At 44.8% G+C, this 27063-nt stretch overlaps 1 protein-coding gene across 1 annotated transcript in view; it reads left to right on the top strand.

Annotated features, from left to right (window-relative positions):
• ttc16 (tetratricopeptide repeat domain 16) overlaps window positions 1-26549 on the top strand; it is a 56499-nt gene extending 29950 nt beyond the window's left edge. Inside the window, exons 14-20 of the mRNA XM_030364542.1 lie at window positions 303-429; window positions 5605-5818; window positions 15698-15853; window positions 16242-16412; window positions 20373-20549; window positions 21551-21695; window positions 24704-26549. Of these exons, the coding sequence (XP_030220402.1) occupies window positions 303-429; window positions 5605-5818; window positions 15698-15853; window positions 16242-16412; window positions 20373-20549; window positions 21551-21695; window positions 24704-24825 (1112 nt within the window). The 3' untranslated portion in view covers window positions 24826-26549. The remainder of the gene's footprint in view (window positions 1-302; window positions 430-5604; window positions 5819-15697; window positions 15854-16241; window positions 16413-20372; window positions 20550-21550; window positions 21696-24703) is intronic.
• The last annotated feature ends 514 nt before the right edge of the window (window positions 26550-27063 follow it).

The raw sequence follows: 27063 nt of genomic DNA, 5'->3' as shown, positions 1-27063 counted from the left end.
TGCTAGTTCGATCCCGGGCTCCTCCTACAGTGTCGAGTTGTCCCTGAGCAAGACACCTTACCCTAACTGCTTCTGATGTAGCTGGCTGTCGCCCTGCGTGGTTGACACCATTGTTGGTGAGGGAATGGTTGAATGTTAGGCCGAATTGTAAAAGTGCTTTGAGTGGCCACTGGTTAGCACTGTATAAATGCAATCTATTTAAATGCAGTCCAACTGCTACACAATCCACATAATGTGTGTGTGTGTGCGTGTTTGTGTGTGTGTGTGTCTGTGTGTGTTTGTGTGTGTGTGTTTGTGTGTAGGTGTTAGCAGGGCATTAGCCATGTGTGTGCGGTACGACGGTACAGAGGTGGATGACGTTTACTGCGACGCAGTGACCCGACCCCAACCCGTCCACGACTTCTGCATCGCCAGGGAATGTCAACCCCGGTCTGTCTTCCTGCCTGCCTGTCTCCTTGAATGTTCTACCTGCCTGCCTGCCTGCATCAGGGGTTGACATTAAGGTTTCAAAAGCACTTGCCCATCGGGCAAGTACAGGTCAGGTTCAACTTGCCCGAATGTGATGTTCACTTGCCCAAATTATAATCAGAATCATGAACAGGCCTCTTTTTGCCAGGCACTCGGCCTGGTTTTGGGGGGGCTCAGAAAAATCATCCTAGCTCAGACTGAAGCTGAATGTTAGCTTCCACACATGTTGTGTTTAAAATATAACAAACTTCCCTTTGTTTACTTATTCATCGAGCGGTCACATCGTGCCATCAAGTGATTTTAGTCCACCGTTCCAACCTATTGAAGCTATCGCCAAGTTATATGTAGACCTGCATGATTTCATGCAAATGTACTTAACTAAATGTCAGAGGTAGTAGCAAAGATATGTCTTTTTTTAACTTTCAAGTTTCTTGTAGCTCTAACTGAATAATCACAATCGCGTTTCTAGTAGTGTTGTCAGTCACGATACTGGATTTTCTAACTTTGACACTATACCTGGAAAAATATCGATATTCTATACCATTTTCGATATCAGGGGAAATTATTTTTTCAGGAAAGAACTTACCCAAAGTAAATAGAGTTTATCTCCACAATTGCAAGGGCTATAATGTCATCTTTGTGCCAAAAGAAAGATTGTTGTGCAAGTGAAATATTCCATCGGGATGATACTTGGTTAAAGTGAATAAAGTCATGGAACACAGCATAAGTGGAAGATAACATTTCCACCTGAAATAATTATCAGTTGGTCATTTTGGAGCGATGTCTTACTATGAGACACAAATAAAGGTAGATATCTTACAATTTTGACACTTGACACCTCTATTTAAATTTCAGGGCAAATATATTCGAATGCACCAAGCCAAACACAAATAAACATGGCCACTAAATTGCGCTGAAGAATATGTTTTCTGATTGAAGGCAATTTACCTATTTCCTAAGAAACCTTCTCTTATTCATTGATTGAAAATACCATGTTTAGTTGCAAGATTTGTCCCAGACACTGGGTTATCTGTTTATGGTGGTTTTATTCGACCAGAATCAACTTTGTGGACAAAAATCACAAAGGTAACTTCATTTTTGGTTGTTAAAAGAAAAGGGGACGTTTCTTCTTAGGTTGTTATTAGTTGAGTTTTAGTCACAGAATGATATGGTTTGGACTGTTGGAATAAGTGGAGGCTCAGCTTTCATGTAATATATAGTTTGTGAGGGTCCAATTTCGTGAAAAAGATCGCTATTGCTGTGCATGTGCACAGTTATGAAACCCAAAACCGTGTTCTTGCATATGACTTTCCTTGGTAATTTGCCTCAATCCAAAGTACTTCCAAACTGCACTCCTCCATCACTACTCCATTTTCCTTCTACCTAAACCGTTCGCAGAGGCGCTGCACTTGCGATGCTAGCTTTGTTGGCTAACCTTTAGGTAACACTAGGGTTGCCAACCGTCCCGTAAAATACGGAATCGTCCCTTATTTGGCAATTAAATGTTGCGTCCCGTATTGAACCAATACGGGACGCAATTTGTTCCGTATTTCCATAAATGTCCAATACACATGTCTGTCACACACACAAATACTAAATCTAACAATAATGATCAAAACAAAACACAGGGAATACTACGGTCAGCGAAATTGTCGCGGCGGGATCTACGCAAGACCCGCTCCGGTCATCTGTGTGTCTGCGCATGCGTTTGGTGGTCACGGTTGCCTAGCGACAGACACCACACACCGGCGCTGCTCACAAAACCCGCGCCTTTTAAAAATGCCCACTACACCCGGTACTCCACCACGTCCTCAAAAGCGTAAACGCTTGCCGAAGTACGGACGTGAGTGGGAAGACGCACATCCTTGGCTGGACAGCGTCAATGGAGATGTTTACAAGGCAAGTTGTAAAATATGTCGACGAGTGTTTTCAGTGGCGCACGGTGGGCTGTCTGACATCAGACAGCATGCAACAGGAGAGCAACACTGCAGACACGAAAGATCACAGAAGACCCAAGCGTCAGTGTCACAGTTCTTCATACCACAATCATCTCCTGAGGTTGATACGGTATGGGACATTATGTTGTGATTGATTTCCTATCTGGTTGTGCTTTTGCCAGAACATCGCAGTGCATGGGCAGAGCCTATTTTAGTAAACTGTTGTGGTTTGATTGATTGTTTAGGATGTTGAGTTTTAAAAGTCGAATGAACGACCATTTATTTAATGTACAGAAGTATATAAATATTATATATGGCCATTTAAAGAACAAATCATACTAATGGATTAACAGTTAATAAATAAAAAAATACATTTGTTAAAAGAAAACCTTTATTCTTTAATATACATACATTTCCTAGATTAAAAATGTTTGTAGAGCTTTCTGTGTATTCTGTGTCACAATTTTTATATTTTTGAGGAATGCAGTGTTCAGTGATCATTACATCAATTATATTATTAGTGTGGATTAACTGTTTGGATGACCTGACTTCTTTTCGAGTTCCAAGACAGGCAGCAGACAAATGTTCAATTTAATCAACAATATGTCATCCCACTCTTCCTCTCTATATTACCGCAGCTGAGGTGACACAGGTGTACCACACAGTCAGACACAACCTCAGCTACAACAGTGTTGACTGTGCACATAAACTGAATCAAAAGATTCTCCTGGATTCAAAAATTGTAAAAGAAATGTATAGGGAGAACAAAGGCAGAGGCAGTGGTTAAAGATGTACTTGCTCCAAAGGCAGTGGCTGATGTTCTTAAGGCCCTAACATCAGATAAACCCCTCCCATTTTCCATTCAGACAGATGCATCAAATAAAGGCAACAGGAAGATGTTCCCCCTTGCTGTTCAATACTTCAGTCCAGAATGCGGGGTCACCAACAAAATGCTGGATTTCATTGAAAATGCAGAGGAGTCCGCTGCTGGGATTGTAGCTCTCACAGAGCAGTCGCTTGACAAATTTGGCTTATCGTTGGATCATGTGACAGCATTTAGTGCACTGCAGACAACACAAATGTGAATTATGGAATTCAAGACTCTGTCTTCACCAACTGGAAGAAGTAATAAAAAGATCTGCTGCAAGGAAACTGCCATGCCCATATTTTGCACAACTCAGTGAAGCATGCTCTTGACCAGCTCACTGTAGATGTGGAAAATGTTGTGCTGAAGGTCTATGCCTTCTTTTCCACATCTGCCAAACGAAGAGAATCACTCAAAGAGTTTTGTAGGTTTTGTGATGTTGCGTTCCAGGAAATTCTGCGACATGTCACAACCAGGTGGCTCTCCCTTAATCCAGCCATCACCCGGCTAATGCAAACCTGGATTGCACTGAAATCGTACTTCATCAGCCTGGGGGGAGGAGTGTCCCAAACAACTTCGAGCATTGTTAAATTTCAGTGAGGACTCAACTGAGGAAGATGGAGACATTGTGGAGGTTTACCTTCTTTTCTGCAATAATATCCTCTCTCTCTTTGAGGAAGTTGTAAAGAAGCTGGAGAGTGATGAAACCACCTGTGTTGAGTTATATTCCATCATGGAAAACTTCAAGCAAAAGCTCACACAGAGACGAGATTAACAGTTCTATGGCTACTTAACTAAATTGAAGCTGCAGCGTCTCCTTCCACTTGATGCTGACATGGCAAGGGCAGATTTTACTGTATTCCTCAACACAGCACTCTCATATGTTGAGAAATGGTTCAACTTTTCGGAAGACTACTGGTTGTTCTCACTGCAACCTCTCTCTCTGCACCATGGCACCATGACCTTTACTGACATTGAGAGGGTGACCACCAAGCTCAACGTCATCCATAAAGTCAACATGGATGAACTTTATGATGAATGCTCCACAGCAAAACCCATTCTGAAGAGGCTCAAAGAAGATGCTGAAGATGAATGGAAGTCCAAAGGTGTGGCTGCCAGGTTGGTGGCTCTCTTTCGAGTAGCTGACCTGCCAAACATGCTGTCTATCACCAGACACATCCTGAGCATCCCAGCATCCACTGGATGTGTGGAAAGGATCTTCTCCAGAATGGCCAACAAATGGAGTGACTGCAGGAATAGGTGCTCCACAGAGCTCATGAGAAGTGAGCTGCTGATCACTCTCAACTTTGAGCAGTCCTGTTCAGAGTTTTACAACAGCGCTTTGAAAGACAAAGAGTTACTCAGTGCTGCAAGGAGTAACAAGAAGTACACCTGGAAAAAGAAGTAACAGTTTTGAGGGGAGGAGTAATGTTGAGGGAAGGAGTAATGTTTTGCACTTTCTTTTTTTACATAAGTGTTTTTGTTGTTTATTTGTACTGTTTTTTTTTTGTAAAAATGTTCAAAGAGAGTCCCTATAGTTATGCACTTAAAAAGTAACATGAAGTTCTCAGTTTATTTAGTTTATATTTTAAAAGTTCATTGCTGCACACGCCACACAAAGAGATTTCATTCAAGATTTAATTGACTGCACTTTATAAGAGAATGTTTTATGATAATAAAGCATTTCAAGCTTCAAGTATGACTAATTGCTTTCTTGATCAACCCTTTACTAAAAACACCAGCACAAAATAAAACATACCACTGCTGCGGGCGCCCCGCCCCACAGGATTCGGGCCCGTGGTGAGCGTCCCTTATTTTAATTTCTTAAAGTTGGCAACCCTAGGTAACACCTTCGAATCACGGCCAGAGAACGCACTGCGAGTGACAGAAGGCGGGGCTATATTCGCACTGAAGCGATGCGTGTCTGTTAACTTGCTTTCCGAGAGAAGAGAAGACGGCGCGCTGATCAATTGCAAATACTTATATTTTGTGTTATTTTGCGGCAAAAAAGGTTGTTCTGCAGTTTCTAAAAACATTTGAATAAATAGCCTTTATATTAACATCCACCCAAAATCCACTTGCCCGTTCGGGCAACCAGAAATCAATCTCAACTTGCCCAAATATGACTTTTGGTTGCCCCGGGCAAGCGGGCAAACGTTAATGTCGAGGCCTGCTGCATGTTGGTCTACATTTATCTGTTGCTCTCTCTGTCTGTCTTTCTACCTCCCGGCCTTTAGTTCTGCTTGTCTCCCTGTCTCCCTGTTAGTCTATCTAGGTGTCTTTCTGTCTGTCTGCCTGTCTCCCTGTACTGAGTGGTACTTCCTGTGTGTCCAGATGGGAGGCCAGCACCTGGAGTGAGTGTTCGCGAACGTGTGGCGAGGGCTTCCAGTTCCGGCTGGTTCGATGCTGGAGGATGCTGTCCCCTGGGCTGGACAGCTCTGTGTACAGCGATCTCTGCACCCTCGCTGAGCTGGAAAGACCCCCGGAGAGACGGCCTTGCAAGAGCCCTGCCTGTGGGGCACAGTGGGAGGTGGCAGAATGGGCAGAGGTACAGCGGTCTCCCAAGGACAAACCCTAGCCCTAACCTTAACCCTAACCCAAACCTTATTACTAATACTAACCCTAACCCTATTACTAATACTAAACCTAACCTTAATCCTAACCCAAACCCTATTATTAATACTTACCCTAACCCAATTGCTAATAATTACCCTAACCCTAACCTTAACCCTAACCCAAACCTTATTACTAATACTAACCCTAACCCTAACCTTTACCCTAACCCTAACCCTAACCCGAACCCAATTACTAATACTAATACTAAACCTAACCCTACTACTAATACTATACTATTATTAATACCATTCCTCTACCCCTCGTTCTAGCTCTACCACTTGCCCTAGCCCCATCACTAACCTAATCTGACCACCAACTAGTAGCCCTAGTTTTAGCCCCAGTCCAAACACTAACCTAATCCCACCACCAACTACAAGCCCTAGTTTTATCTCTAGCCCCAGCAGCATGTAAGCTAGACAACCTGGGGTCTGCAACCCAACCTAGATACATGGTTACAGAGAGCGACAGCAATGTATCATCCACCTAGATGTTGCAACAACTGAAATCTTGTTGTTTACTTTTGAAAAGTTTAGCAGCACGGGTCGTTTTCCACCGCAAATAGTACCTCCTGGACGTGGGCGGGGTCGGCTGTGCGAAAGGGCCGTGACGTATTTTTGTACGCGACGCAAACAACACCTACGCAACCCACACATGGACAGAACCCACATAACAACAATGGAGGACATCGATAACATATTATTAGCTGGCATGTTGAAGAAGTTGAAGAAGTGGAATATGTTGGCTGCGGCGCTGCTATGGCTGTTACCAGCTTGGTTGCCATGTCGCTCTCGTGACTTCGTCACACTCTCTGGCCAATCAGTGGCCGGCCGTCTGCCGACGTCACCTTTTAGCATCGGCTCAGCCGCTTGGAACCTAGAGCGAGGGGGTACTAGAAAAAGCAGCCACTTCAGGTACCAGATACCATGTTTTCGCGGTGGAAACGCAAAAAATGCGAGCTGAGTCGAGTCGAGTCGAGTCGTGTCGAGCTGGTACCATGCAGTGGAAAAGCGGCATAATACAACACTGGAGTTGTGTTCACCAGTTAGAGGTAAAAAAAAGATGGTGGGTTTTTATTTTGCCATCTATTATCAACAGATTGGGTTGTATAGTTAAGCAATAGATCACGACAGGCTGTGGTATGTGCTCATTATACCACTGTTAAGGGGCGTTGTCCGGCCCCGACGCGCAGCGGAGGGCCGGCGACCCCCTTCACAGTGGTATAATGAGCACATGCCACTGACTGAAGTGATCTATTGCTTTTATACAACGGTTACTGTTATGGCGAAACGAAAGTCATAGACACACTACATTTAAAAAGAAACCAAGAAAGTCAAAATAGCCGTTTAATTGAAGAATACAAAAAAGTAGTCCCTCCTGGCTGCCGCTAGGCATCGACGGTCGCTATGCAACACACTTTAGCGTCCCTCCGAGAGAAGGCTCCGATAGAGCGGTTCGCCGGCAATTTATCCTATGGAGCAGTTCACTCGCCGTGTGCCTAAGCTTTCGTTAGTCTCTCCATCGCCTTGCTCACTCCCGGAGTAACAACATTTACACGCTCTCCATCATCCAACATATGTTTTACTTTGTAACTGTTCCTACTTCCAGGCGCGGAGTGATATGCAAACTTTCACAAAATGATCGGGCGTCATAGCAGTTATGTATACGCTCATTATACAACAGTTGGGAACCAATCAGATCGCTGGATTTAGGTCCCCCGTTGTATAATTAAGCAATAGATCACGACAGGCTGTGGTATATTCTCATTATACCACTGTTAAGGGGCGTTGTCCGGCCCCGACGCGCAGCGGAGGGCCGCCGACCCCCTTCACAGTGGTATAATGAGCGCATACCACTGACTGAAGTGATCTATTGCTTTTATACAACGGTTACTATTATGGCAAAACGAAAGTCATAGACACACTACATTTAAAAAAAAAACAAGAAAGTCAAAGTAGCTGTTTTATTAAAGAATACAAAAAAGTAGTCCCTCCTGGCTGCCTTCAAAATGCACGACGGTCGCTATGCAACACACTTTAGCGGGCAATTTATCCTATGGAGCAGTTCACTCGCTGTGTGCCTAAGCTTTCGTTAGTCTCTCCATCGCCTTGCTCACTCCCGGAGTAACAACATTTACACCCTCATACATATTTTTTACTTTGTAACTGTTTCTACTTCCAGGCGCGGAGTGATATGCAAACTTTCACAAAATGATTGGGCGTCATAGCAGTTATGTATACGCTCATTATACAACAGTTAGGAACCAATCAGATCGCTGGATTTAAGCCACCTTTTGTATAATTGGTTGATAAATCACCATATGCTGTATGTTTGTTGTCCTGGAAATTTGCATATTTGTTTCACAAAGATATAAATTGAAAGTTGCAGGTAACATTGTTACCTGCAATTTGCGCCTCAGACAAACTGTGCAGAAGCATTGCGCTCACTGAAAATGTCAACTATGCACCAATCAACGTCGGCACCGCCCACATTTCCCACGGCACTTTGTATATAATGCGGCGCATTCCGCCTCTCATCCTCCACGCTATTCTTTCAGCATTTGGAGGGTACAGCAGGTGGGAAACTAGACGGCTACGCCTACAATCATAGAACTAGATTTATAATATCATAACTATCGTTCTATTTCATGTAGGTCTACGCCGTCTAGGGTTTGCCTTATGGGCTAAGGCGAAAGCTGCGAGCGGAGCCCAAACAATTTCATTTAATTTAATTTTCATTTATTTATTTATTTAAAGGACAGTGCAAATTGATCAACATTTCTGTAAATGTGCCAGTGTTAGGCAGCAGGCTAATTTTCAACATTGTCGGACCCCAGTCAAAATCTTAAGTCACCAGGGCACATCAGACTAAAAAAAGCCAAGGATGTGCAAAACACAACTGCTTAATAAAAAAAGAATTCCTCCTAGATCAAGCAAGGCGAAGATCAAAAGAAAAAAGTGAGTCTGTAAAAACTATGGCTCAATCTGTGCTTCATGGAATCCATGAGAAGGAAAAGAAAAACCAGCGTAATACGGTTTCCATTAGGTCCGCTACCACTGGGGGCGGAGCTATGGAGTCCCAACTTTCCAATGAGGAACTTCTCTCGTCCGTTTCTTATTTGAAAAGACGGCGGAATGCTATCCTGGCAGACAAATCCAACTCGTCAACTGGCGAGCCAATAGGAACCCCTCTAGTACATTTTTCATTTGACAAAGGGCGGGAGAAAAATACTGGCAGTCAAATCCAACTCGCCAGCTGGCGAGAGGATATTGACGATGCCGCAAAAAGAACATGCCTATATTCTGAAGCCGTAGAAGGGGCCCCGGACTCCAAAACAGAGTGGCCGAGTGAGCCCCTGGACATGTCTAACATGTAAAAACTGACAAAGGGAGTGCTATACTGGCAGACAAATCCAACTCGTCAACTGGCGAGCCAATAGGTACCCCTCTAGTACATTTTTCATTTGACAAAGGGCGGGAGAAAAATACTGGCAGTCAAATCCAACTCGCCAGCTGGCGAGAGGATATTGACGATGCCCCAAAAAGAACATGCCTATATTCTTAAGCCGTAGAAGGGGCCCTGGACTCCAACACAGAGTGGCCGAGTGAGCCCCTTGACATGTCTAACTAAAAAACAGACAAAGGAACTGGGGGAAGACCAAGACGCAGCCGCACAGATGTTTTCCACCGAAACGCCTCTGAGTAGAGCCATTGAAGCGGCCACGCCCCGTGTCGAGTGAGCTTTAACGCCCAACGGTGGCGCTAAGCCCTGCCCAGAGTAGGCTAAGCACACACCCTCACATAAACCTGGTGCTGACCCAACTGACCTTAACCATTACCGGCCCATCTCCAATCTCCCTTTCATCTCCAAAACACTTGAAAGGGTGGTTGCCGCACAACTACAGTCCCCCCTCGACACTAACAATCTCCATGAACCGTTCCAATCTGGCTTCCGTCCAAAACACAGCACTGAAACAGCCCTAGTCAAAATCACCAACGACCTCCTCCTTGCAGCCGACTCTGGATTACTCACCATTCTCATCCTCCTCGATCTCAGCGCAGCATTCGACACGATCTCCCACCCTCTGCTCCTGGACCGCCTAGCTGGTATTGGGATCACTGGTGCTGCACTCTCCTGGTTTACATCCTACCTCACCGGCCGTCAACAATTTGTTCAACTAAGCAACCACAAATCTGGGTGTTCAGGTGTCTCACTGGGTGTCCCCCAGGGGTCAGTCTTGGGTCCACTCCTCTTCACCACTTACCTCCTCCCGCTGGGCACACTCCTCCGTCACCATGGGGTCCATTTTCACTGCTACGCTGACGACACACAGGTCTACATCTCCACCAAACCCACCGCTGCCATCCCCCCTACCTCCCTCATCACGTGCCTGGAAGAGATCCGGAGCTGGTTGAGCTGGAACTTCCTGAAACTCAATGGAAACAAGACCGAGGCCCTGCTCATCGGATCCAAATCCACCCTCACTAAATCACAACACACCCCAGCTCCACTCATAATTATCGATGGATTCCCAGTACCCTTCTCCTCCAAAGTCAAGAGCCTCGGCGTCATCCTGGACAACACCCTCTCATTCGCACCCCATATTCACAACATCACCCGGACTGCATTCTTCCACCTCCGCAACATCGCCAGACTCCGCCCATCACTGACCCAATCCAGCACTGAAATCCTAGTTCACTCATTTGTCACATCAGGCATAGACTATTGCAACGCCCTCCTCACCGGACTCCCCACCAAACTCATCAACAGACTGCAGATCATTCAGAACTCAGCCGCCCGGATCATCACCCGCACCAAATCATCTGACCACATCACCCCTGTCCTCATTCAACTTCACTGGCTCCCAGTACACTACCGCATCCAATACAAAACCCTACTCCTCACCTACAAAGCTCTCCACAACCTAGCCCCCAGTTATCTCTGCGACCTCCTCCAAGAATACACTCCCTCCCGCTCCCTCCGCTCAACCTCTGCTGGACTACTATGTATCCCCACATCACGACTCACTACAATGGGTGCCCGGTCATTCAGCTGTTCAGCACCCAGGCTCTGGAACTCCCTCCCCCCACACATAAAACAGTCAGACACCATTACAACCTTCAAGTCACAACTCAAAACTCACCTGTTCAAACTCGCACACAACGTCTAACTGATCACTGTTTTGATTGTTTTTTTGTTTTGTTTTGTCTTGTTTTTGTTTTATTTATTTATTATTGCTTATGTTTATTTATTTATGTTTTCCACAATGTCTTGTTTTTTAAAAAAATGTATGATGACTATATGCTCTGTAAGGTGACCTTGGGTGTCTTGAAAGGCGCCTCTAAATTAAATGTATTATTATATTATTCATTATTATATCCAGCGAGAAAAACGCTGTTTGGAGAGAACACGGCCTCTGCCAGTGTCGCTATAACACACAAACAACTGTTGTGTGGAGCAGAATGCGGCCGAGCATTTCACGTACATAACCAGCGCCCGCACCGGGCACAGGAGATGCAACTCCGCCTCCACCTCACTAGAATGAGATGGGGGGAGAAAAGCCTTAAGCACAATATCTCTCGACCGGAAAGAACTTTTAATATTCTTTGGGAGGAATGCAGGATTAGGTCTGAGCAGCACAAAGGAGCTGTCCTCGTTAAGCAACAAGCAGCTTGGGCTGACTAACTCACTGGGCCGCTTGGCAGAACCCAAAGCCAATAAGAGCCCCGTCTTAAAGGACAGGGCATCCAAAGGGCCTGAGACAGAGGCTCGAAAGGGTCCCTGGAAAACCCCCGCAACACAGTGGGGAGATCCCAGCGTGGTGTAGGCACGCGCGAAACAGGCCTAACACGTCTAGCCCCACACAAGAATCTCTTGACCAGTGGATGGCTGAAGATCAGTCTACCATCACAGCCTGCTTGGCCAGCCGAAACGGCTGCCACATAGACCTTGATAGTGGAGAAGGCCAAACCTTTCTCCAATAAGTACTTCAGAAACGCAAGCACGCTTCCCACCTCGCATTGAGATGGGACAGCGTGGTTCCTGTCACACCAATTAGAGAATGCGCCCCACTTTGCCGCATAGAGGGAAGAAGTAGAAGGTGCAAGAGCACTCTGGATAGTGTTGATAAGTGCTTCAGGCAAACCTTTGCCCTGCAGGATGAACCTCTCAGGAGCCAAACCAACAGCCGTCCCGAAACATCGGGTGGGCGGGTGCACTGTCCCGTGAGCCTGTGAAAGCGCATCCAATCTGAACGGTACTGGCCACGGCGCCGTCCAAGAGAGCGCCGCTAGCTCTGGAAACCACAGAGCTGAGCGGTTCTCCGGAGCCACTATAATGAGGGACAATCTCTCCTGTCTGACCCGTTCCAGAATAGGAAGGATCAGCTGGAGTGGGGGAAATGCATACAAGAGAGCCCGCGGCCAAGGTGTGTGTGCCAACGCATCTACCCCTAACGGGGGAAGATCCCGAGGTGAGAGAGAACCACCACCTGCAGTGTGTGTTCTCCCTGGACGCGAACAGGTCAACCTGAGCCGTCCCGAACCTCTGCCAGATCAGTCTGACAATGTCGGGATGTAACCGCCACTCGTCTTGGCGAGGACCGCCGGGAGACATGAGGTCCGCCCCGAAGTTCTGGGCGCCCGCGATATGCAGGGCTCTTAGACTGAGGAGATACTGATGAGCCCAAAGCCAGAGCTCGACCGCCTTTTGGTGGAGAGTAGAGGAGCGCACTCCCCCCTGTCTGTTTATGTATGCCGCCACCGACACGCTGTCTGTCCTGATCAGAACGCGGCGGCTACATACCAGGTGAAAGAAATGCAACAGCACTTTCCTCACAGTGGCGGTTTCCAACACATTTATGTGTGCTGTGTGCGTGAGCCACTCGCCTCCGACTGAGTGTGAGAGGCACGTTCCTCCCAAACCCGTCAACGAGGCGTCTGTGAAGACCACTACGTAGGACGTCACTCTGCCCAGGGGAACACCCCTGAGAAGGGCGGGGAGGGTTTCTGAATATTCCAGGTCTGGTGACACCGAACGGGGTACGAGGAGCACCCTGAGCTTGTGTCGCATGGGGTCCAACCGTTGGCGAGTAAACCATCGATGGAGTCTGTGCATAAAGAGCAGACCCAGGGGAACCACGGGACGGGCAGCTGCCATCCGCCCTAACAGGCGCACGGTGGACAGTGCGGTCAACTTTCTGCGAACGCGAAAGCTGCAGAGTGCCAACAGGATGGCGTCTCGTCAAGGAGGCGAGAGCATCACTGTCATGGTGGCTGAATCTAGGCAAAGCCCAAAGTAGACTATCTGCCGGCTGGGGAGCTGGGAGTTCTTTTCCCAGTTGATGGCAAAACCCAGGAAGGGGAGAGATGGTTTATCACCGTCATGGTGTCCCTTCTTGCAGCTTCTTCTTCAGAGCAGCGCTCTGATAGTGAAAATTCTGAATTTCCTCACGGCAACAAATTTGTTGAACATGCAAAGATCTAGAATAAGTCTCTTCTCCCCTGACTTCTTGGAAACCAGGCAGTAGCGGGAGTAAAACCCTAGGTGTGAACCGTGGGAAACGGTAGTGATGGCCCCTTTCTCCAAGAGACGGGCCACCTCTGCTGCCAGAGCCGTGCTTGCCGCTGGGTGGTAGACGTTACAGAGTCAGTCGCTGTACACGCAGCGAGCTGTCTAGACGTCGCGCTTATGTCCGCTGAACAGGCAGCGAGACGTCTAGCAGCTGCACTCGTGCCCGATGAACGAGCAACGAGTTGTCTAGCCGCCGCGCTAGGATTGCAGCGTTGTCCGCTAGCTGTGACCACAACATGCAGACCCGTCTTCTCACCTTCCACAGACTGTAGGAGGGAGATAGAGGGGGTAATGTGGGGAACTAGGAGACTGGATACAAGCGTCCGTATCTATGGGCTTGTGTAACGAGTCTCCAGTCTGCCCACAAAGCTCAAAGGGACGCCGCTTATATGAAGCAGGTGAACCAGAGATTATGTAAACACGCCGTCCGGCCGGCACCCTACAGCCACCAGACTGAGGGGGGAAAGATGCAGCCTAGCGGAATGCACAACAAGTATTGGATGCAGTTTGCCTAAGGAATATCGCTCTCTAGGAAGTATGTACTGCCGTTCGGCCAAACAGTCTTTATTATGAAAAGAAAAACTGGGAGCCAGCTTGAGGTGCTTCTGGCTCGGCTGTGCTGCTCTTCCCGGCTGCGGCTCTTGCGGCGGCTGCTGCGGCGGCGGCTGCGGCGGGGGCTGCGGCATCAGGGTTGGAGGCAGCCCCCTGGAGCGTTGGGACCGGGCTCGACCCCGCTTCTTTGAAGCCTGCTGGTGGGAGGAGCCCGTGAGAATCTCCCCGAACCGGGGCCCTACAGCCACCAGACTGAGGGGGGAAAGATGCAGCCTAGAGGAATGCACAACATGTGTTGGATGCAGTTTGCCTAAGGAATATCGCTCTCTAGGAAGTATGTACTGCCGTTCGGCCAAACAGTCTTTATTATGGAAAGAAAAACTGGGAGCCAGCTTGAGGTGCTTCTGGCTCGGCTGTGCTGCTCTCCCCGGCTGCGGCTGCTGCGGCGGCTGCTGCGGCGGCTGCTGCGGCGGGGGCTGCGGCATCGGGGTTGGAGGCAACCCCCTGGAGCGTTGGGACCGGGCTCGACCCGGCTTCTTTGAGGCCTGCTGGTGGGAGGAGCCCCTGAGAATCTCCCCGAACCGGGGCCCAAATAGTCCATCCGGAGCTAATGGGCCCTGGAGGCTGGCCCGCTCTCGTTCGGGCACCGCAGTGTGGAAGAGCCATATGGCCCTTTGGATCATGGTCTTCCAGGCCATATGCCGGCCGGCCGAAGCGGCTATCGGCTGGCATAGCTGGAGGATGGCGCTGGAGAAGCGGGAAACTGCCAGCCATCTTGCGGCTTCCTCCGGGCCGTAAGCCTACCTGCCAGCCATCAAGGAGACCAGGTCAGAGGAGAGCAGGGCAAGGTTGTTGACCGCCGCCGCAGATTGTGAGGCACAGACGAACACTCTGTCCGTTCGACCGATATCTGCTATCTGCTTCTGGAGGCGGTCGGGGGGCAGCGGCTTCTCGTTAGGACGCCATCCGGCGCCCTGACAGAGAAGAGCTGCCAGGGGAGGGATCCACCTCGCCTGAGTATCAGCCCACCACTCCATGTTCTTGAAGTCAGTGAAGGCCTGCTGAACAGGTGGGAACAGGGGGCACTGGGTAGCCCGCCGAGAGGAAGACAGGGTGCGAAAGCACTCGCCCTGTGTTCAGCGCCGAGGCATCTGAAACATGCCAGGTGCCCGTCTTCCGGCGCCAGGGAAGCGGGACAGGAAGCACAATGAGGCCCTGAAAAGGGCCCAGATCTTAAGGAAGTGGCCCTGAAAAGGGCCGTTGGTCTGTCGCCTCGTCAACGCCGCTGCCAAGGGTTCTTGAAGCTTAGAAGTCATGCTGTTGATCAGTACAATGCTGAAAGAAAAGGGAGGAAGAGCGGCGGTATGTGCCGCATTATATACATGGTACCCTGGGAAATGTGGGCGGTGCCCAAGTTGATTGGTGCATAGTTGAAAATGTCAGTGCGCGTAATCACGCGGACGCGACAAGCCCATAAGTCGAAGCCTAGACGGCGTAGCCTACATGAAATAGAACCTAATCATACCACTATAAACATAGCCTTATAATAGCCCTAATATTAACCTATCCCTACCACTATTCCTTCACCAATCAAACCATTAAACCTAACCCTACTACTAGCAGTAGACCTTAGCAGGTACTGTACAATCAGCCAAGTGGTGACTGGTGTTTTTCTTTGGTTTTGGTCCAGTGTCCCGCCAAGTGTGGCCACCGGGCCAAAGTCGACCGAGAGGTCCGTTGTTCTTACGAGGACGGAACATGCGACCCCACGACCAAACCCCCCCACACCAAGAACTGCACAGGACCGCCCTGTGAGCGTCAGTGGACCATGTCTGAATGGGGACCCGTAAGTACTTTTAAGAAAATCCTTGAGGAAGCCTGGAAGTCGAGCATTTCATTAGTGTCTGCTGCTGACTATTAAGTTAAAATGTAATTTAACCTGAATTATCTGAAACCATGTTTGTTGGTGTTTGGCTTAACAGATACACATGTACTAGATTTTTGGTGTCACTGAAACGGTTATTACCAGATGTCCGGTGTAACTGCCACGTTACCAGAGGTCTGGTGTAGCAGCCATGTTACCAGAGGTCTGGTGTAGCAGCCATGTTACCAGATGTCTGCTGTAACAGCCATGTTACCATGTTTGGTGTAACAGCCGCATGTTACCATGTTTGGTTTAACAACCACATGTTACCATGTTGTGTGTACTAGTGTTAAGTATTTTTGTCCTCCAGTGTTCAGGGTCGTGTGGTCAAGGCAGGATGACCCGCCACGTGTACTGCAAGACTCCGCAGGGTCGCGTGGTGCCCGAGGCCCAGTGCTCCCAGGAAGACAAGCCCCTTGCAGTGCACCCTTGTGGGGAGAGGGATTGCAGACCTCACTGGCTCGACCAGGACTGGGACAGGGTGAGGATGATGGCTTCTCATACATAGGGTTGTATCAATCTGATGCAAAACTAGACAAGTAGGATTAAATGCCCCAACTGTCTACCTTTTGTGCATCTGAGGCATTTCCTGCAAAATACCGGAGGCCTTTTCTGCACACCTCACTGCACGCTTTCTCTGGTACGGAGGCTCTCTGGGCCCTCTCCTAGTCTCTGGCTTTTCCAATTGCTAGAGTAGCTTAAAACTGAATTTCTCTCTAAGGGGATCAATAAATGAAATAAAGGGAATAAAAATGTGTTTGTGTAAAATATCACATTTATTTGATCTATTAGCTGCTATATTTATGATTAGAGTGTTTCATTATTCATATTTTCATCAGAATTATTTATTTGAGTTGGAGCTAATCACCTCTTTTGATAAAACTCTCAAATGAGTCCATTTTTATCAGGAACAGCAGTTCGGATACTTTGTGTTGCACCAGAGATGATTGGTTATCACTTTATTTGAAACGTTATGAACATGTCATAAACGTTCATGACTTCGGTCATTAAGTATCATTTGGTTGTTGTTATGACAAGTTTACATTGTTTGGGTTGTCTTGATTATGACTAGTTGACAATAATCAAAGTGATATTACCAGAAGTTGTCTTGGTCATGACAAGTTCACATTCATCAAAGTGACACTACCAGAAGTTGTCTTGATCATGACAAGTTGACATTAATAAAAGTGACATTACCAGAAATTATCTTGGTCATGACAAGTTGACATTACATTTGTTTGGGATGTCTTTATAATGACAAATTGACATTAACCAGGATGGAATTACCAGAGGATGTCTCTGTCATATCAACTTGACAAACAGAAAATGCACCTCTTTTTGTATTCATGAAATTATGACATAATGATTATTATAAGATTTGGAAAGTTAAAGACCAATTCTAGCACTTTCAGATAGATGTGCGACAGGATATTTCAGAAAACTGGTTTTGTTCTGTCATTAAGAAATCATGAAGGATAGACTGTTTGTCATGACACCATTATGAGAGTGTAACGAATAAATTGGTATGCGCTGTGCGGAAGAAGGACTGGACCACAATGGAGGCTGGCTGTTTAGATCTGCATGAGCAAAAAGAAAAGTGTCACTGAGCATCTAGCACCCCATACATAGGTCAGCATTCCCCTCTTCAGTGAGGTTAGCGCAGGCCGCTAATATATAGAAATATATATTCAACCAAAAAATATGAAAATAAATATATAATTAATGCAATTTGCTGCATTCCCACAAGCGTAAATATGACCAGCATTGATATTACATATAGAACAGATAAAACATTCATACCCGCGCCGCATGAGCCAAAAGAAAAGTGTCACTGAGCATCTAGTGGCGCATTTCCATCGGCGGGTCGGTTCGGTGAGCAAAGGTACGGGACGGATCGAGTTTTTCACTGTCAAAATTGGGCGTGACCCGGACTGAACCGTATTAAGCCATACTCGTTTTGAAGTAGGCCTGCTCCTCTGCTCGGGTACTGAGACACCTGAAAGGGTGCTGGTGGCAAATTCGAGCTACACACGCCGTCTGTTGATTGGGCGACAGAATCGCACTTCCGTGCGACAGGGGATAATAACAAACAAACACATTACCTGCGAGGTATTTCTGGACAACAGCGAAAGCTTCGTTTATTGATGAAAATGTTGCGCAAAAGTTTTCCGTCCATCTTGGACGTCCTACATTGTTGCGCTTTATTCATTGTGCGCATTCTTCTTTTTCCTTGGATTTATTAGCAGGCTACACTGTGTCGGGCTGAGGTCCCCATTCCTACTTAGCCACCGTGGCTATCGCCTTACGGCTTAAACCCCGCCCTACCATAAGCAGTGTTTCCTCTACATGCACGTGTTTTAAAGAGCTTTTCTCTTTAAAATACGAATCTTATATTATTTTGCGCTAGGCAAAATAATATGAGATTCCGTCCGCTGGGTTTACACTTCATATCCAGGTCAATTCACACACTTCACACACACACACGGAGAGTAGAGGAGAGCTCAGTCTTATCTCTTTAAAAAACGAATGTTATTACGGACGCTTCATATCAAGGTCAATTTACCCACCTGAGTAAACTATTTAAACTGAGAGGAGAGGAGAGCTCCGTCTTCTCCTTAGAAAGAAATGTTATTTTGCTCCCCGGACACTTCATATCCAGGTCAATTCACATACCTGTGAGTAAAACATATAAACGGAGAGGAAATTCTGCAAAATTGGAAAATAAACTGGCAGATTCTGAGTTTGCGGTTCAATAGATCATCAGTGAAAAATCGTTGTGACACAATTGACACCTCTAGCTAAATATAGTAACTGTAGAGTTAGGTAATTGTAACTCGGAAATAAGTGGGGAGAGAGGTTTCCAGGGTGTGCTCTTGAAGCATGACTTTATTCAAGTGCCTGTTTACAACCTCCCCCGCCTAACCACCAGGAGGCGACATCACATCCTGTGTCCTATAAACCCATTAACACTACAGTAACCTTGAGAACTAGCTACAACATTGTTTTCATCCAAACAAGCCGTCTTTACCGAACAGTGAATTGCATTGGCTTCTATGAGCTGTAGGCTTTCAGCTGCGAGCTTAGGGACCGTCTGCAAAGTGCAAACTTGAAAACGACCACAATGGTAAAATTTCAATAGCGTCGCAATTATTGACTCTAGAGCCCCAAAACTCGTTTCATAGAGGCATGGCTTCTTTATGGTCCTGTTACAACCTTTAGTTTTGAAAAATATATCTTTTCTTATTTTAAAGGATTTTTTATTTAGGAACAATTTCAATAGCGTTGCCATTATTGACTAGCCTGGCTCCGCCCGCCTCAGTACTATCGCTCAATTTTAATTTCCCTTCAGTACTACTTCTGGGTCTGCGGTATGTTATTGGGTTTTCTCCGTTCAAATTTTGTGCGTCCAATCAGAAAACAGGGAGTGGCTGAGAACAATAACGTTAAAGTCAGGTCTCGTTGACGGACATCTTAACGCACGGTGTTTGGTTTGTTTACAGCCTGCGTGCAACGTGATTCCCGGCCAAGCGTTAGCGATTGGTTATGGCAGGTCCAGAGTGGCACTGGGCAGATCCAATAGTTTTAGACTTCAACAGACACCCGCCTTCAAGTGAGTTAACGTCAGTCAATTGAGTGGGTCCAGAGGTCTCTGTGAAAATGAAATGAAGTACGAGAGTCTGGTAGGACCAGGCTAATTATTGACTAGAGCCCCAAAACGTTTTCCATGTAGGAATCGGCTCTTTATGGTCTTACTCCAACCTTTAGCTTTGAAAAATATATCTCTAATTATTTTTAAGGAATTTATTTTTAGCAAAAATCTCCTACATTTCTTTTAGAAACAATTTCAGTAGCTTCGGCATTATTGACTCTAGAGCCCCAAAACTTGTTCAATAGAGGTAGCCCTCTTTACCGTCCTACTACAACCTTTGTGATGGGGAGAGGGGAGGAAGTGGGAAGATGCATTGGTTGGAGGCACAGACCTTTTCGATTGTTGTAGTATTTGTGTTATGTGATTTTACTGTATAGGGTGGTTGTTGATATAATATATATTTTTTGTTAAATAAATGTAAATAATTGTTTTAAAGATTATACTTGTATGTTCAATCTCTCCGTATTTCCCCTGCTCATTACTGTGCACAAATGTACTATATACACCCTTATGGTGCTGGACACAGAGAAACCTCCCGGCAGGGTGCGCTTTGCAAGCACATATAATAAATTGCGAGCGGAAAAAACAACAACAGACACCCGCCGGTTCATAACGTTTATGACAAGGTCATGACAGTGTCATGTCATAGTTATGACAGTGTCAATTCACTCTTAGGTAGACAACTTCAAAAAAGTGTTACCGATGATGGATAGTGTACAATTTCTCTCTCTCTCTCTCTCTCTCTCTCTCTCTCTCTCTCTCTCTCTCTCTCTCTCTCTCTTCATCTCTCAGTGTAACACAACATGTGGTCGTGGGGTGAAGAGACGCGTGGTGCTTTGCGCCGGCATCACAAGCGGAAAGTTCCAGATGTTTGAAGACGAGGCGTGCAACGACAGCGAGAAGCCGGAGGAGGAGGACACCTGTTTTGAGAGGCCATGTTTCAAATGGTACACTACTCCTTGGTCGGAGGTAAGACCAACTCATAAGCTCAATGTTCCCCAGAGTTTCCGGACCTTTCTGGGTTTATTACCCAATTTAGATGAAGTACCATAACTTCTGTCATCTTCCCCATGCTTAATTGGAACGCTAGCAACAGCCGGTCAGTAATAGCCATATTGTAGTGAACCTATGCACACGCGCAAAGCTAAGTGATTTATTGTAATAAGGAGTGAATACTTTTTCAATGGCACATACCCAGACGCGGATTAACACACAGGCTTGCCTAGGCTGCTGCCTAGGGGCCCGGGTGTGCAAGGGGCCCTGGATTTGCCAGACTATTTTAATTTTTTCTTAAAATAAAATAAAAACGTGACCCCTATTGTCCCTTAACAAGAATCATTAACAAAATTGGCAGCTGATTGGGTAGATGTGTTGACCATGTCATGTGGCCAGGTTCATAAAGTCAGTTTTATTGTAAATAATCTGTCACGACTACTAGATAGCATAGCGACAACATTTCTTAAAAAAATTTGATTGTTGAGCGAAATAAGTGAATGATTTTTGTATGGCTTTGTTTTATTTGAGACACGTACATTTTTTTCTCTGTAAGGATGTTGTGATTATTGGTCGCAGTTGCTATTGCAAATTCATACTTGCTTCTGTTGCAGTGCTGTTTTTCTAAAGGGCGTCTCAATGCTTTTATACATGGCACTTCATTTTATTTTTTCTGTGTGATCAGTAAGGGGGCCCACACAAATAGTAGCCTAGGGGCCACTGACCACCTTAATCCCCCACTGCTTCTTAACGTGATTGCTTTAATTTTGAAACTGCATTATTTTGCATTAGTGCCCCTTTACTGCAGCACTGAGAAAAGCCTTAGGATCTTATAGTAGCGCAGTCATACTTCAGTTTGGTTCCTGGACTCTGCACCGTGTTTTCATTGGATGCATTGTGTCCTTTGAACCTAAATAGTGTTTAAATTGGATGTGTTTTTTCTTTGTTCAAATTTTGATTTGTCATTTCTGGGACAGTGCACCAAGACGTGCGGGGTGGGCGTCCGGATGCGGGACGTGAAATGTTACCAGGGAAGGGAACTGGTGAGGGGCTGCGACCCCATGACCAAACCTGTGGCCAAACAGACCTGTGCCCTCCAACCCTGCCCCACAGAACCCCCAGGTAAGACAACCTGAGATCACTGACGTCCATTGTACTATGATCCCCTGGAGAACACCTGTATGCTTAGGCAAGGCAAGGCAAGGCAACTTTATTTATATAGCACTTTTCATACACAAGGCAGACTCAAAGTGCTTCACATATAAACATTGTTATACAATAAAATAAAATAATAGATAAGTAAAAGAAAACATATGCAAAGAAATGAGTAAAAAAGAAAGTTAAAAAGGCTTTTTAGTAAAAAGTGCAAGAAAGTGAGAAAATTAAATTGAAAAATAGAAAATAAAGGGAAAGTTAAAATGGCATTTTAGTAAAATAGAGGTACACGTATCAACATTGACAAACTCTACAAACTCAGGACTCTAACCCTTATACAAATACAAACAAACTCAGGACTCTAACCCTTATACAAATACAAACAAAACTCAGGACTCTAACCCTTATACAAATACAAACTCAGGAGCAGAAAGCTAAAGCAAACATAAAAGTCTTCAATCTTGTTTTGAAGGTGCTCAGAGTTGGGGCAAGTCTTAAATCCTCAGGGAGTTTATTCCAGCTAATTGTTGCATAGTAACTAAATCCTGCTTTCCCATGTTTCGTTTTTACTCTGGGGATAATTAACAGATTGGTCTCAGAAGATCTTAGTGTTCTAGAAAGCTTATGTAGTGGAAGCATATCAGTTAAATATTTTGGGCCTAAACCATGTAGGGATTTATAGGTTAGCAACATGATTTTAAAATCAATTCTCTGACCTACAGGAAGCCAATGTAACGATTTAAGAATTGGTGTAATATGTTCAAATTTGTTGGTGTTTGTTAAAACTCTAGCAGCAGCATTCTGAACAAGCTGAAGCTTCCTTAGAGTTTGTTTTGGGAGACCTGTAAGGAGACCATTGCAGTAATCAAGCTTACTAGTGATAAAGGCATGTACAAGTTTTTGTAAGTCTTCGGTGGACATGAGCCCTCTAAGTCTTGCTACATTTTTAAGGTGATAATATGCAGATTTTGTAACTGATTTGATGTGACTTTCGAAATGTAAATCAGAATCCATGATAACCCCTAGGTTTCTGGCTTTGATTGAGGTTTTCAGGGACAGAGAGTGAAGGTGTTGGGTTACTTTAAGCCTTTCCGTTTTAGCACCAAATACAATTATCTCTGTTTTATCCTCATTTAGCTGAAGGAAATTTCGGCACATCCAGTCTTTCACTTGCTCAATGCACTGGCACAGCAGATCTATGGGCCGATAGTCATTTGGTGATAGCGATACATAGATTTGCGTGTCATCAGCATAGCAATGATGGTCAATATTGTTATTATGCATGATTTGCCCTAGTGGGAGCATGTAGATGTTGAATAAAGAGGGTCCTAAGATCGAACCTTGTGGGACTCCACACATCACGTTGGTAGATTCTGATACAAAGTCGCCGATGGAAACAAAGTAGTTCCAATTTTGTAGGTAGGATCTGAACCAATTTAAGACTGTGCCTGAAAGCCCCACCCAGTTTTCTAACCTGTCCAAAAGTATTGTATGGTCTACAGTGTCGAATGCAGCACTGAGGTCTAGTAGCATTAGTATTGAGGTTTTGCCAGAGTCTGTGTTAAGACGGATGTCGTTTACAACTTTAATGAGGGCGGTCTCAGTGCTGTGCAGGGATTGAAATCCTGATTGGAAGGTGTCATAACAACCAGTTGATGCCAGGAAGTGATTAAGTTGCTGGAGGACAACTTTCTCAATGATTTTACTTATGAAGGGCAGATTTTATATTGGTCTGTAGTTGTTAATAATAGAGGTATCTAGGCTCCGCTTTTTTAAAAGGGGTTTAATAACTGCAGTTTTCAGGGCTTTTGGGAAGTTGCCTGACTGGAGAGAGTTGTTAACTATCTGCAATATGTCTATTGCTAGGCAGTCAAAAACATTCTTAAAGAGGTTGGTAGGTAAAGAATCAAGGCAACAGGTGGATGGCTTTAGTTGTGTAACAGTTTCCACAAGAGTTTTAGAGTCAATAACATTAAAGCATGCCATCCCTGCCACGTTACTTTTGCCTGAACAGGGTGGTAGTCCAACATTTTTGTTTGAAGTGGAGATATTGATGGCGCGTCTGATGCCTTCAATTTTATCAGTATAAAAAGCTGCAAACTCATTGCATTTCTGCGTGGAATGGAGATCAGGTGGGATTTGTGTTGGGGGGTTGGTCAGTCTGTCAACAGTTGCAAATAGGGTTTTTGCATTATTATTATTGGATTTAATGATAGAGAAAAATGTTTCTCTAGCACTTTTTAAGTCTGAATTGTAGGCACGGAGGCTCTCTTTGTAGATATCATGGTGAATATGAAGTTTTGTTTTACGCCAGATGCGTTCAACCTTCCTGCATTCTTTTTTCTGTGCTGTTACAGAAGCAGCTTTTCTCCAGGGTGCCTTTTGCTTTCCAGAAATCGTTTTAACCTTGTAAGGTGCAATGACATCCATGACTTTCAAGATTTTCAAATTAAAGTTTTCTACAAGATCATCAGCAGAACATGGGTTGAGAGGTGGTAGTAAGGAGATGGCCATTCTAAAAAGTACATACGATTCTTCATTGATATACCGTTTTTTGACAGTATTTGATTTTGTCTGTATGTTGGGAATAAAAGATATATTAAAGAAAACACAAAAGTGGTCAGACAAGGAAGGATCAGTCACAGAGAGATCAGAAACATTGAGGCCCTTTGTGATAACCAGGTCTAGAGTGTGGCCCTTACAATGAGTAGTCTCTTTCACATGTTGGGACAGTTCAAATGCTTACAATTACATTGCAACGGGGGTCAAAGTACAAGTCCCCTTTCATAAGTTTTTGTGTTTCGTGACCACACCAGGAACATTACATATTGTGCTGTCCTTTTAAATAGTTTCATTGGCAACATTCAATATTCAACATTTCTTCCTGCCCTTATATTGAATGTAATATCTGCAGAGGACGTAAATATCCCAGTACGACCTAAGCTAATGAGCTGAAATGTCCTCTTGGTCCCCAGACGAGAGCTGCCAGGACCGACCCACCACCAACTGTACCCTAGCTCTCAAGGTCAACCTGTGCAGCCACTGGTACTATAGCAAGGCCTGCTGCCACTCCTGTCGACCCATACGCCTTCATTAAGCTTTCTAGACCTGGACAAGCCCACAACCACCACCAGAATTGGAACCAAGACCACAACCATGCACATATGGGACAAATACAAACTCTCCAAGATGTCAGGTTTAGAACGTAACAGTCATGTCGAGGTTTGGCTCCTCCAGAACAATGAACCAATGCAGCACTAAATCTTTGGTAATGAAACAATTGGTGGACCTTTTTTTTTAGCTGCCCCATTCCCATGAATGTCCGAGTATTGTTAGGTTAGCTAAGTTTACATAAGTCGTCCTAGTTGATTAGCTGGGTTAACTAGTATCTTGGTTAACTTGGATCATTAGGGAGCTAGGTCGGCTTTGTTCATTAGGTAAGCTCGATCAGCAAGGTTCACTCGTAGCTAGGTTAGCTTTCATAAGGTTCATGTTGTTTAGTTGGTTTGGTTAAGGTTGATGGATAGATAGGCTAACTTGGTTCATTTGTTACAGGTCACATGCGCAGAATAATTCTCAGAGGATCTTCTTACCGTTTTAAGTGTAAGAGCTGATTCATATCTTCAAAACATTAAAATAACTTAACTTACTGCTGCACACTGTTGCATTAAATTATTTCTTAAGGATTTGTTGATGGCTATTATTTAATTATATTTTAAAGCAGTCGGTGGCACAAACAAACAATATTATCCTTAATATCATATAGCGATATTCATATTAATATATCATATTAATATCATATAGCGATATCCCTATATTAAATAGGGTACCATGTTATTATGGTACCCGTGTCTGATAATTTTTTAAGTGTTCATCAAAGTGATTCGAAATAACTTGAGGATTTGTATTTAAGTGATGACTAAAGTACAACTCTTAACTTGACAAATTTTAAGGCTAAGAGTAAGTAACTAAGAGTGCTGAAAATTAGTTGACTAAAAGCTTTTTTCACATGTTCAATATTTTAACTTTTCAGTTTGAAATTGACGACAACAGGATATCATCCAGGCTTTGACTAGCAAAACTCTTAGTTCAACCCTAGGTTAATGTATTATAGCTAAGAGATTAACATAAAGGATGCATACTTTTACTTTTGATGCTTAATTGTGTTTTATACTAGGTAAAAGATAACAGTTTAAGATAACAGTAACTATTTAAAGCAGAATGTTGTTAGAAGTAGGGTGGATATTTTTATTTTGACTTGAAGGAAATCAGTTACTGAGTAAAGGACATAAGTATGTTTGCCTGGATCGTCACACTTGAAGTACGATTGAAGTATATATTAAATGTATATGTTATATAACTATTGTTTACTGTATTTCATATTACCTGATACCTCTTTGTACAAAAAGTAAAAAAAATGGTACTGTTGAAGAGAAATTAAGTCTTGCATTTCAAATAAAACTTGTAAACAAACATTTAACTCCTTTCTTTACAAACAACACTATATTTCACTACGTATCTTTAAAGGAATACTTCACCGGTGGAAAAATGAATTTGTATTAATTGTGGGTCAAATATTAAGTTGTTGTAAATCGTAACATAAATTTCAAATTTTGTACCTTCTTGACCGAGAAAAGGCAGACAGTGACATTTTGGCGCTTGCGGATTGAAGACGACAACTCCCACAATGCCAATCAGCGTTCACTCCCTGAGGGATGTATCTATAACAGCCAATCAGCGTTCACTCCCTGCAGTCCAGCATGAACAGCAGCATGGAGACGAAGTGATTTTGGCCATATGCGGACTCCCGGAGATCTATATAATAACTAGAAAATGCATTTCCTGCATAAAATGTGTTGAGTGCTGTAGTAAAAAGTGAGGTTGAAAATAAATGAATTGAACTGAGGAATCTGAAAGGTCAAATGTATTGCCCTGCACTGCTGGTGTGTGTGTGTGTGTGTGTGTGTGTGTGTGTGTGTGTGTGTGTGTGTGTGTGTGTGTGTGTGTGTGTGTGTGTGTGTGTGTGTGTGTGTGTGTGTGTGTGTGTGTGTGTGTGTGTGTGTGTGTGTGTGTGTGTGTTTGTGTGTGTCTTTAACCTGTTAATCCCTAGGCCTATTTCACAGGCCTCCTGCACGAAATGGGCAGAAGAAGAAACTAGAAATTGCATTTCCTGCAGAAAACGTGTTTGAATGCTGACGGCTGAATGAAAAGCCCAAAGCATTGCTGAAAATGAAGAAATGTAAAATAAATAGCATATGAAAGTAGTAGTAGTAGCAGCTGAAGTATAAGTAGTAGTACCTGAAGTAGTAGTAGTAGCTGAAGAAGTAGTAGTACC

Source organism: Gadus morhua, chromosome 8 (assembly GCF_902167405.1).
Source record: "Gadus morhua chromosome 8, gadMor3.0, whole genome shotgun sequence".
NCBI classification, from domain to species: domain Eukaryota; kingdom Metazoa; phylum Chordata; class Actinopteri; order Gadiformes; family Gadidae; genus Gadus; species Gadus morhua.
The sequence above is the reverse complement of the archived record's forward strand: the minus strand, read 5'-3'. Positions and strand labels throughout refer to the sequence as shown.